The sequence below is a fragment of the Taurulus bubalis genome, assembly GCF_910589615.1.
Source record: "Taurulus bubalis genome assembly, chromosome: 14".
NCBI classification, from domain to species: domain Eukaryota; kingdom Metazoa; phylum Chordata; class Actinopteri; order Perciformes; family Cottidae; genus Taurulus; species Taurulus bubalis.
The window spans coordinates 12949970-12961687 of NC_136602.1; the positions used below are offsets into that span (position 1 = coordinate 12949970).

At 40.3% G+C, this 11718-nt stretch overlaps 1 protein-coding gene across 1 annotated transcript; it reads right to left on the reverse strand.

Moving 5' to 3' along the window:
• Positions 1–296: 296 nt before the first annotated feature.
• Positions 297–11247, reverse strand: zfand4 (zinc finger, AN1-type domain 4; the record flags this gene model as incomplete). Its single annotated transcript, XM_079229330.1, has 9 exons — positions 297–1300; positions 1993–2107; positions 5629–5683; positions 6512–7702; positions 8201–8360; positions 8777–8963; positions 9134–9201; positions 9905–9980; positions 11064–11247. 9 exons carry the CDS (start codon positions 11245–11247, stop codon positions 1165–1167), a joined length of 2172 nt encoding a protein of 723 aa, XP_079085456.1. The 3' UTR covers positions 297–1164.
• Between the last annotated feature and the right edge of the window lie 471 nt (positions 11248–11718).

The following is an 11718-nucleotide window of genomic DNA, read 5'->3' on the forward strand; positions in this document are numbered from 1 at the left end:
GGAAAATATGATTCTTATTGTGACAAAAATTAGTCATTCATGACAAACAGTTTCTAACCTACTTCACATTAATATGAGAACTATTACAGGGCGAGCATGCAGGAAAGATCAAACATTCAACGTGCAAATAACGAGGACCCGAAACAGCAAGACCTGAGAACTGAGACATCGATCTGTAAAACTAAATAATGAGTCAATTGGAAACATAATTAGACAGGTGTTGGATCCAAACACACACGCACCAGTCAGGGATGTACAGTATGTATGGAAAGAACCTTTATTAGATCAAACTCCTGTAGATACTATAACAGCATTCAAAGTTTTTGCAACAGCTGAGCAATAAAAAAGACTTTTACAAAAGATTTTTTCATGGCAAGCATCTTACTTGTAGACACATAAATACCATAACCCCCCTCTTTCCCATACTAATACAGTTTACTTGATAAAATCAGATTACAGATAACCAGATTACAACTGACTTTCACATTTACACACATTGCATACTTAGCATTCTAAAAAACAACCTTGAATTTAAATAAGTACTATTCATTAATAAATATTAAGGATGTCATCATTGAGTGGGTATACTGTTCATTTTTAAGAAATATCTCATTAGTGATGTCTGTATGTATGTGCCCATGTAAGAAAGACATTTAGAGGTGAAGAATATAAAAATCTGAGTGACAACATCATAAACACTTTATAAGACAAACACAGAAATGTAAGTATTCTTTCCCACACAAAAAGGAAAGCCAAATGTATAAATATGATAGTTCTAAAGTGCATCTGTCAAAGACTTGTCGAATGAAAAGTCATCAGCGGTCCAATCTTTTTTCTTCTCTTTTAAAAAGGCTGACAAAACTAAAAATAGATATGTCTGAACGTGCAGCAGATATATTTAGCGAAAACTACCTACATAAAAGCACAGCTTTTTTTGTTTTGTTTTTATGGAACGGAAAAAGAACTTGGTAACAAATAAAAAAAAGGATAAACATCTTCACATTATCAAGAAGCAATAATCAGTTCTTTGCCATATCAGTTTACTCTTGCTTGTTCACACTTGGCTTTACAGAATATTTGATCTAAATTTTAAGCAAACTTGGCTGATAAAAAAAAAGCACACAGTGGTGAATAAGTTCCTTCTCTCGGCTCAGTCTGAACAGTCTAGATTTTAGGCAACTTGGGAGCACTGATGAGAGGGTTGGTCTCCTGCAGAAATCTCCGTCCAGCGCCCTTGTAGTCGTAAGTGCAGTCGTGAGTCTCTGCGTAGCGGTGGGTGCAACAGAAGTTGTGACCACACCTGAAAATGAAAATAAACAGATGTTTGGTAAGTATGCAAAAATCTAGAAACAAGACTTCTATATTTACAGTGTGTTGATTTAAGAGGACCTCGCAGTCAAATAAAAACACTCAGTTTCACCATCAGCAAAGATAATCTGCTCAATCCTCAAGCCATTCTGCAGAGTATAAATGGTCACGTCACTCAGTACAGTTTCCTTTGACTGAAAGCTTCCTTTGCTTCTTTATCTCTTTTCCATCTGTCCATTTGTAAAAAGAGCAACACTCTTTCTATTATATTCTATATGCAATATAGTTAATTTACAAGCACCAATATTGAGCAAATTAAATTACTCATTTAATCACAGAAGCATCAGTTAGTCTTTTGAACACAGTTGGGAGCTCTACGTTACACACTGTTGCGTGACATTCAGGGCGTACGCCCCGGACGAGGCCCGGGAGACGGAATTAATGTCGTGGAGAGAAACTTTGATAATGTTAATAACTTTGATAATGTTAATAACTCGTGGCAGAACAAGTGGTGAACAGAGACATATTTCACTGGAGAGACAAAATGATGAAATGGGAAAAGATCACTTTCCAATAAAGCGGCTGCTTGGAGGACAAGAATGACAAATAGGGGGAGATTAGATTGAGAGTCAGGCGCCGGAGTGGGTGAGTGAGTGCAGCTGGGAATGCTGGAGGCACTTTTACCTGCACTCGTAGCTGGTGGCCAGGCCTGTCTTCTTGCCACAGAGGAAGCAATGCTTTGAGCTCTTCTTTCTGCCTGTGGGAGCCTTGACTGGAGGTAGGTGGTATGTTGGAGTGCCTGAGAATAGAAGAACATTTTTATTTATTATTATACACCTCACAGTAGCCGGTGTGGAATGTCTGATCGAGTAGTGAGGACGCTTGTATTAAATCTACACACAGCCCAATCATGTAGCTCGGCTCTTTTCTGTAAATGACACCATTTTAACTGTTCCTGATGTCAGCACACAACAAATCTAGAGATAAAATGTTCACAGACTTCTAATTTGTTTTAGCTAGATCCATCACAGTAATCCCAAAGCCATAGAAAGGTTAAAACAACACAAAATCACATAAGAGAGCAAAATTGCACTTCTCTCTTTTCAGTGGCTTCTTACCAAAGCAGCCATTTGTTTTTTTAGCAACTATCAAAAAGGGCAAAACATCTGCTGTGGAACCAAACACTGGAGTGTGGCCAGAAATGCAATGTGCTTTTAAAACCTGTCAATCTTCACCGTTTAACTTTGTTTTGTCCAAGTTTCTTTATTCCAATTTCAATGAGCACAAGGAGAGTGCTTTCACATGTCAGGCTTTATGTCCACTTCATGTCACTGGATAGCCACAGGAATAAACGGCCAGAAAATAGTACCTCAAAACCAGTGTTCTCACCGTCACATTCATGTCTTCTTATCTAGGGTTTCCTTGCTCGTTCTGAAAATAGATTTTATGCGTGGTTGATGACAGTCTGCAATTAAACTATATGTAAAGAGTAGTAAATGCTGCTATTCTTGAAATAGTCCAAATAATTGTTTCAAAAGTGGTTTTAGAACATCTACAGGCTTTACCTTATGAACCATTACCAAGTCTACATTTAGGAAAACACGTCAGTAAACAAACAGTTAATTTCCTAAATCAAGGAGTCCTGGTTTATGTCAGCTCGTGCCTGTGATAATCGTGTCCGTGGAAGCATGCAGCTCGGCAGGGCTTGTGAGCCGTGGGGATACGGGAGCACACAGATAAAACCGACGGTTCTGCGATAAAGGTACAGGAAGCTCACCGTCAAGCAGCTAGGCGTGGGATTGGATTTTGATTTGTGTCGTGCACTTTAATCTGCTGCCATACAGACATACAATGGGTTCAAATATATTCAGAACCAAGCACATTTTCCACATGATCTGGTTAAGAAGACCCAACTTGAATTGTATTAATATTTATTAAGGGTTGTCCAAATCCTAATCTGATTTAATATGGAGGATCTGATATGCACAGAGCAGCACTGTCGGGACATCATGTAACTCGAAGAATCCCAGCAGGTGTCATTTGACACCTTCATTGAAACTCCTGACTGTTTTGTTTGTGTTGCTCTGCAGTTCAGTCCCCGACGACGGAAGAAAAGGTTGCAATGTTTTAATGGAGCACAAGGAAATGTTTGTCAAAATTGGTGGACCTGGAGCCCAATGTTTCCATGAACAATATATCTGCAATTCAGGCCAATCAAAATATGTTTTATTTTCCAGGTCTGGACTTTACTAATCATTTCCAAAGATGTTTCCTAGAAACAACTATGAGGTAGTACATTCAAGTTATTTTTACCAGAGAAACATTTTCCTTGAAATAATTTCTAACTTCTTTTTAATTTGAAACTGAACAGTCTATTTTCCCTATAATTAGTACCACATTGCACAGTTATCTCCAGGAAACCTCTGGGAAATTACTGACATGTGAAATAAAGCCTTAATAGCATAACTATATGTTGTAGTGCAATTCGGGACGTTCACATTTTTTTCCTACACATTATTTCCCAATGGCGACAAAGTGACTGAACAAAAACTAAAATACACAAAGGCCTCATTTACATACTGTCTGCATTTAGATTGTTATGACCAGACAGATCTTAGATGCGTTTAATTTATTTTGCTCATCATAGGTCACGAAAACAACTTCCCGCAGTAGAGGGATGACTCACTTGTCAGCACAACAACCATAACAACAGAGTCAGGGCAATAACCGAGTGGATTTAAAGCCAACTGTACTTAAATGGCCTCTTCATAGTCCAGATATGAAACTCAATGAAAATATATAGTTTAGAATTCCCATATAATCTGGCAACACTTGTGGTTATCTACGTGAAAGAATGAGTGTTCTTGGTAAAGGCAACCAAGAGCGTCTCTAAAATTAATCTTTTGAGGACTAAATTAATCTTTTTGAATGACTCATGGAGGTGTGAACACCAGAGTCAGCATACCGAGTGTCCTTGATAGATGGAATGTATTTAGCAAGCTCATTCAAATAGCAAAATAATGTATGTAGATATTATCTATATCTTTCACAAGTCTTTGTGAAAATGCAGTTGAATGAAGTCTGATTTATCGGTCATTCGTGTGCAGTTGTTAGTTGGGTTGTTGAATGTTGGAAGCAGTCGATCCTTTGACCATCATCAACAAATTATTATCCGTTGGGAAAGACTGGTAAGAAATTCCCAGTTTTAGAGGAAAATTGGAATATGTGACTCAGTACTTGATGCATATTTATCCTTATTTTTTCTCTGGGAATAGTCTAAGCATATTAGTGGTTGACATAAATAAGTGAGTGTGCTTGTGTGTAGTCCTGGTTCCTCCTGTTGTCTATGCTGCTTCTGCAGTTGACGAAATAATGAATATTTAAAACCATTGCAGTGCTTTGTTGTAGCGCTCACACAACATGCATTGAAGGCTTTCACACAACAGTATCCTCTCTGTGTGCCACTGCACCTCAAGAACGGCATCCACAGTCTACAATCACTGGCTCCATGCGCTCTGGTACAACAGATGGCTGACAAGTCCACAGCTCAAATGTGTGATCACAACCACTACAATGCAACACTTTCTGTATATGCTAGTGCTTTATAACAAACATAACAAGGGTGTTGGCAGAGGTCGCGTAAACCATATATTTTCCGTCATTGATTGAATTTATTTTTTTAAACAATGATTACAAAAACTGAAGGCCTTGGAGCGTACTGCTGCTGCTGCAGCTGCTCCACAAGTGAAGAAGGAGCGCATGCTGTGGGATTTATTTTGGACATAAAGTGATGAAGTCGTGTTTACCGCAATCTCAGTTATCGGTCCAAAAATCTAAAAAAGATAAATGTCATAATTTACAAAACTCCCAATATTTTAATTTTTTAAAGCCAACATAAAATTCTGCTTCAATCCATAGTTATTGGCATTTAACATCAAAACATATTTTCTTTCTGGCGCACACACAGAGGCACCTGTATTAACAGACATTCAAAGCTTCATTCAATAGAAGCATTGAATTTAAAAGATGACATTCGGTACAGCCCTATAGTGGCTTGGTCTGACCATTTTGGTTATTTTACATTTTTGTATGAACATTTGAGCAGATTTAGTTTTTTAGGGCCCACACAGAACGGACAGCTAACAAACCCTGAGAAGATATCGACAATATATTGAATTAGAACCACAGACTATCTTTTAATAAATGTAAATTATAATAAAGGGTAATAAGAGATTGACAGAGGTTTTAGAACACTGTCTCTCAAGACGACAGCCAACGAGAATGCCTAATAACCACTGGATGTTTGTGCGTCTGCCTTACCTATTCTCCCGAATGATGTCATGACTCCCCCAGCTGATGCAAGAGGAGTGGTGGCCTGAGAAAATAACAGCAACAGGAAATATTCTTAAAGCAAATCAATGAAAACAGAGCTTTTTCTTGAGAAAAGTCTAAGTATCAGTTAGAATAATCTATATACACCCAAAAGTGAGGCATATATATTTTTTGACTGACACACACACACACACACACACACACACACACACACACACACACACACACACACACACACACACACACACACACACACACACACACACCTAATGTTCCTAAGAGAAGGCGAGTTCATTTCAAGATGGACTCCTTGATTATTTTTGATTGACCCTGATTTTTTTAAAGTTCAGCCGTTTTCAATCAAGACTAAAATGTGCATTTCTCCTTAAGAACAAGGCAGTAAATGCTGTAATACGATACATTTGTCAGTTGAACCTTACATGATACAGTACGCCTCACAGTACACCGTGTCACATGAGGGTTAATGTCTGATTTAGTTTAATAAAATATTTAAACTGAGAAGGAATTTTTAGGTAGTCTTCTTTTCATCATCATATTCTGTAGAAGATCATCCTATCTGGTGGCAAAATGCATATTATGATATCTCTAAATGGTAGTATCAGTTGAATCTTAGCGAAATTTGTCACATCAGGACATGTCAAAAACTTGACAGTACAATGTATATCAGGAATTTAATTAAAAAAAGTAATCTGAATCACTGTGATGATTCTAATTGAGATCTTCGGCAATTCAGTGAAAATCATTTCAAGACATTGCCATGACAATTACAGCTTAAATTAAACAAAATAAATAAACTATGAATTGGGGATTAAAAGCTATCCCACAAATCCCATGTGCTCTCTGCACTTACCATGTAAGAGGCTGCTGCTCGGTGCAACGGTGACATTTGTCTCATCAGGTCATCCTGAAGGAGCCTGCTCGTTGGGATGGATGGCAGCCTGGAGCCGAGGCTGCCCGGTCCTGAGGCAGTGGCAGAGGGCAATGAGAGTCCCAGACTCTCTTCAAGGCCGCCCCTGCTGTTAATGCTGTCTGGAGCCCTTGCGGAGAGAGATGCCAAGAGGTCAGAGTTGTTCAGGGACCCAACTGGCTCCTTCCAGGCTTGGTTAGCCATCTTAGTGATGCTTCTTGCTTCCCTCTTGGAGATAAGCTCTGGTCTCTTGCCAAGTGACTCCACTTTAACACCACGAATGCTTAGCTGATGAGTTGACATGGTGGTGGAGAGGTGAGGGGATGTGCTGCCAGGAAAAAGGAGAGTGGAATCAAAAGCCTGAGGCAGCGGTCTGGTAGAAGTTGGTGGTGAGGGGGAGACGGGTAATGGTGAGGGGGAGCCGATATGAAATGGTGTGCCGAGCTGTGTCCGATCCCCTCTGCTGGTGAGAGCATCACTTGTCCCAAGTGTCCAGGTACTAAGTGGGGATGGGGAGAGCGGCAACTGGTGCTGAGCCCCGACTTCGAGTGACCGACGACCTCCCTCTGGCTGCATGGACACATCTAGACTCAGAGGGTCGAACAGTTCCCCAAACGGAGCTCCAGGTTGAACTGGCACCATCAGCCCAGCAGCTTCCTCCAGCAAACTCAGTCCTACAGCCTCCCCTGAAGGCTCTGCTGGGTCAAAGGTCGCCTCAGGTGGACCCCTGATACACAGTGGAGGGAGCTGAGGGTACACACAGTCCCTCATCAACCTGGTGCTGCCGATGTCCAACCGGGACACTTTGGGAGGGGGCCGGATCTTTGCAAATGGTGGGCATGTCTCCCATGGCTCCTCCTCCTGAAGCATGTAACAAGACGGCGATGGGAAAGAGGGAGGGGGTCGTCTCGGGATAGAAAAGTGGGCAGAGGTTGCAGCAGAGAGCGGGAAGGGGTCTATGGATTCATGGTCTGCGATTGGAGGTAGTTGTATATTTGACTGCCAAGGCTGGTTTATCTGGGAGAGCGAACGAAAGAGGCGATGGTGGTGTCGTGTGCCGGTCGGTCCTAGAGCGCCACTGCAGGGATGTGGGGTGACGGGGGGCCGTGGTTTTACCTTTGCAGACTTCTTCGGCTGGAGGACACAGACAGAGACAGATTAGATTATACCAACAGATTATACAATTTTCTGTTAAATCAGTGGTTATTTTATTACTTGATTAAATTCCTTTGCATAAATTAATAATAAAGAATCATAAAAAAATCTTTAAAGCATTTAAAGTTTAATGTATTTAAAAGCTCTATTGTCTGAAAAACACATACAAAATAGTGTTTGCCGCAGTACATCTGCATTATGCAAAATGGTTGCAGGGTACCATTTTTAGTCCATGATTATGAAAAGCAGGATTCTATGTGGTTCAAATATTCAATGTAATTTGGTTCATTATCTTGATTTAATAAAATACAAGCGTGATAAAAAACTGCTGGAAGAAAGGAGGCAGTGCTGGTTTTCCACAAGACCTACATTTGAAATGGTATGAAAATGAATGTGTAGAGACCACATTTGCACTCTCTGATAGGCAGTACAATCAATACAATTAAATAGATTTCGGTACTCCCAGCAGCTTCCAACCTTCTTGTTGATGTTCATGTCCTCCATCTTGGCTTTGAGTAGCTTCATTTTGTTCATGGTGATGGAGTTCTCAAGGCTTTGCTGTGTAGCTGCACAACACTCTCCATCTTCCTCCTCCTCCTCCTCCTCCTCTGCAAACACATTGTACACCGAGCCACCACTGGAAAATATGAGAGATAAAAACACTCTTCCCATTAGTGATCTAACAAAGCTGTCGGCAGTCTCTTCAGTGGCCCTGCTCACTGAACTCAGCTGCCACAACTACCACAGATGAATCAATGTTAAGTATTCAACTCCACGCTCGCTGTATAATTAGATAATTATACTAATTTATCCTGTTTATTCCTCATTTACACTTCTTTTATCCTAGCGCATTCTTAATACTCAGAACCTAATGCAATAGCCTCTTTGTTTTTCTGATGTTACTGTATGCTAAGTGATTATCAACATGAATACAAGTATGCACATAAGAGGAATTGGGCCAGGGGGGCAAATTAGTTTTATTCAGACTGATGAGACAAAATGATATAATAACTGTGCTTTAAAACAACAAGGACGCTTTGACAATATCACTACCTCACAGATTCAGACAGAGGGGTAAGGGTGCCATCTCCCCTGTCGACCACTCGGAAGAAGCTTAGCTGGTCATTTTCTCGATAGACCACAAACGTAACCTGCTTGTTGGCCAGGCTTTTCTCCCAACCCTCCTCCTTTGTGATCTCCATCAGGTCAGTAACCTCTTTGATAGGGTCATCTATGGTTACTAAAAAAAAAGAAAAAGAGAGGGGGTTTTGTGGTTAAAACAGGAAAACCGTACATTTAATTTCAATATCTGTTTGGGAATTTACTTTGAAAAACAAACTTTTCATGAAATACAAAACTACTCATGTACAGCTGCCATGCAAATGTACAGTTCTCTGGTCTCTTCCTTACCTCTCCTGGTGTTAATTGGGCCTCCCCGCATAGCCAAGACCAGTTTCAAAGTGCAGCCCTCTGCAATACTGCAAACACAAACAGACAATCAATAAAGGAGAATACGTGAAGAGTATTGGAATGCATTCTCCAGTGTAAGTAATTGTAATGGGGAGAGGGAAATAACAGTAGCATATCTACAATTAGGGTTAAATGTGTTACTTTTGAAGCAGAAAGGAAATGCTCTAATAGAAGGTTTACAGCACTCAAAGCGTCAGGATAATTTCCAGATGAACTTAAGTGCATGATATTCCACTGGAACATTTGTTTCATAGCAGATGTTTCATTGTCTACAGTACCTTTCTGCTTCTCACACTTCAAAAGCATGCAGCAGCTTGATAGGCAAGTATAGCAATATCTCACCAGAGGCTGTTCATGTCGGAAATGAAGTGACAAGCACCCATAACAATATCACTATTTGCAGCAAGCAGAGCACTGAAGGGTGAGGTCTGCATCTCATAAACTGACAAAGGTGGAGGGGCAGGCTCTCCAAATATGACCAGTGTGTCACTTTTCTCATCTACCTCTATATCTCTGGCTCATTTACAATATGTTGAACTAAATTAAGTCCCCACCACAGCCACAAGGCTTTTAAAGTGCACATGTAAATGACTCTAAATGAACGCAGGGCGAATTCAAACATATTGCTAGTAATTTGTCTAACAAGCAAGTTGTCTGTGATTTTGCCTCTGTGTCAGTGCTCTGCAGGACAGAAAACAGGAATAGATGTACCCATAGTCGTGTAGACAGTGTTCATCATCCAGCTCCAGATTGTTCCAGATAAGGTGTTGCTGGGCAACCGGGATACCTTTACAGAGACAGAGACAGAGAGAAGAATATAGAAAACAAGCAAAGTTGACAAGGACCTGTTCATATTTCATAGACTTCACAAATATGACAGAAAGGCTAGACAGAAGCATCCATAGCACACTAAAGATGATTCATGTCTGCCCCCTAAAGACAGAACTATGCAATTGCTGAAAAATAGCAAATGACAGAACAGAAGCATTGTTAAAATAGTTATTGTTTTTAATGTAATTGTTGATGTGCTAAAGGGTTATCTCACCCTTTAGCAGACAGCTTATATTGCAGCTAAAACTGTTAAATACTACTATACGTCTACATCAGGTCTAATATCATTGCAAATTAGACCAAAATAAGACTCCAGTTGAGGATGACAGCCTAAGGAATACAAAGGTTCTGTAGAGCAACTCCTTGTATTAGATGGAGTGTATTCATAGTCAGGAAGCTCTCTGTGCCCACAGAGTAAACTCGCTGACCCGACGCTGGAGGTGAGCCAGTGTTAGTGAGGGAGCAATGCTCTTTTCATTGCAGAGTGGTTTTCTCCATCACAAACACACTTTGCTTGGCTGACACACTCCTCACAAACAGAGCACAGAGTGGCCTTTCTTACCAAAACTGAAAACAGCAGCAAATAATGTAGCTATGAAAAGTCATCTTGATCTACAGAAAAAAGCAACCTCAGAGGACAGCCAAGGTCAAAATGAGTGAATAAATGAGAACGGATACTTAATTCAGATGCACTTGGAGTGTAACCAATAGTTTTCTTCCGATACATTTTTGGCATTTTAAAAAAGAAAAGCTTGTTAGGCAGCTCTGATGCTGCATGCCTACTGATGAAGTCGAAAGCACAAACTATGTACACGTTTTAGAAGATACAGTTGTGCAAAACCTCTCAGAGCAGTTATACAGAGAGCAGCACTCAGACAGGAGACAGAATACAAAATGATCAAACAAATGACTCCTCATATTCACAGTCTATAAAATAATTGATCCAGCTTGCTGGCTCAATCAGGGCAACATCCTGACTAATAAAGTATGGACACTATTCCCAAAGAGCATGCAAACTACACATGTGTGTGCTTTGTACCTTCCAGTCTCTGGATCTTTGCCTTGACTGAAATGACAGCCTCAAAGAGCAACACACGCAGCTCAAAACAGGTCCCTGTCAGGGTCTCTATGAAGAGCTCCATAGTGTCATAGAAAGGGAGCTTATAGTGAAAAGCTCCCACGCTGTCATCATTAAAGAAGGGTGGCTCCTTCCTGTTGGTCATCTTGGCAGGTTTGGGCGAGAGACTTTGGGGATATGGTTAAATGGGAGATCTGGCCCAAGATGAAGGAGAGAGGGACAGGCACTGCTCTCTAGCCTCACAACCGTCACACATCATGCAGGACGACCACAGCTGTGAGTAGAAACAGAAGCATGGTATGATTATCATAACTTTTTAGAAGGTTTGGTTAGTTTAAACATTCACTGCCCCTGCAATCAAGTGTCAAAAAAATACTGTATGGGACAAGTCGAAAATTCACTTATGATAGTCTATGCTCTGAAATTGGACATTTGCAATTCAATTTAGGAGCAAAGTCCTTTTTGATTGCACATGAATGCATCCTTTTGACAGACTTCTCAATCAATCTATGCATCAACTGCATTTTTAGGCAGACATTAATATATTTTTGGGTAAATGGAAATCTATTTGGGTGAACCGCACAAATGTATATATGGGAAATGCTGCATGACTAAG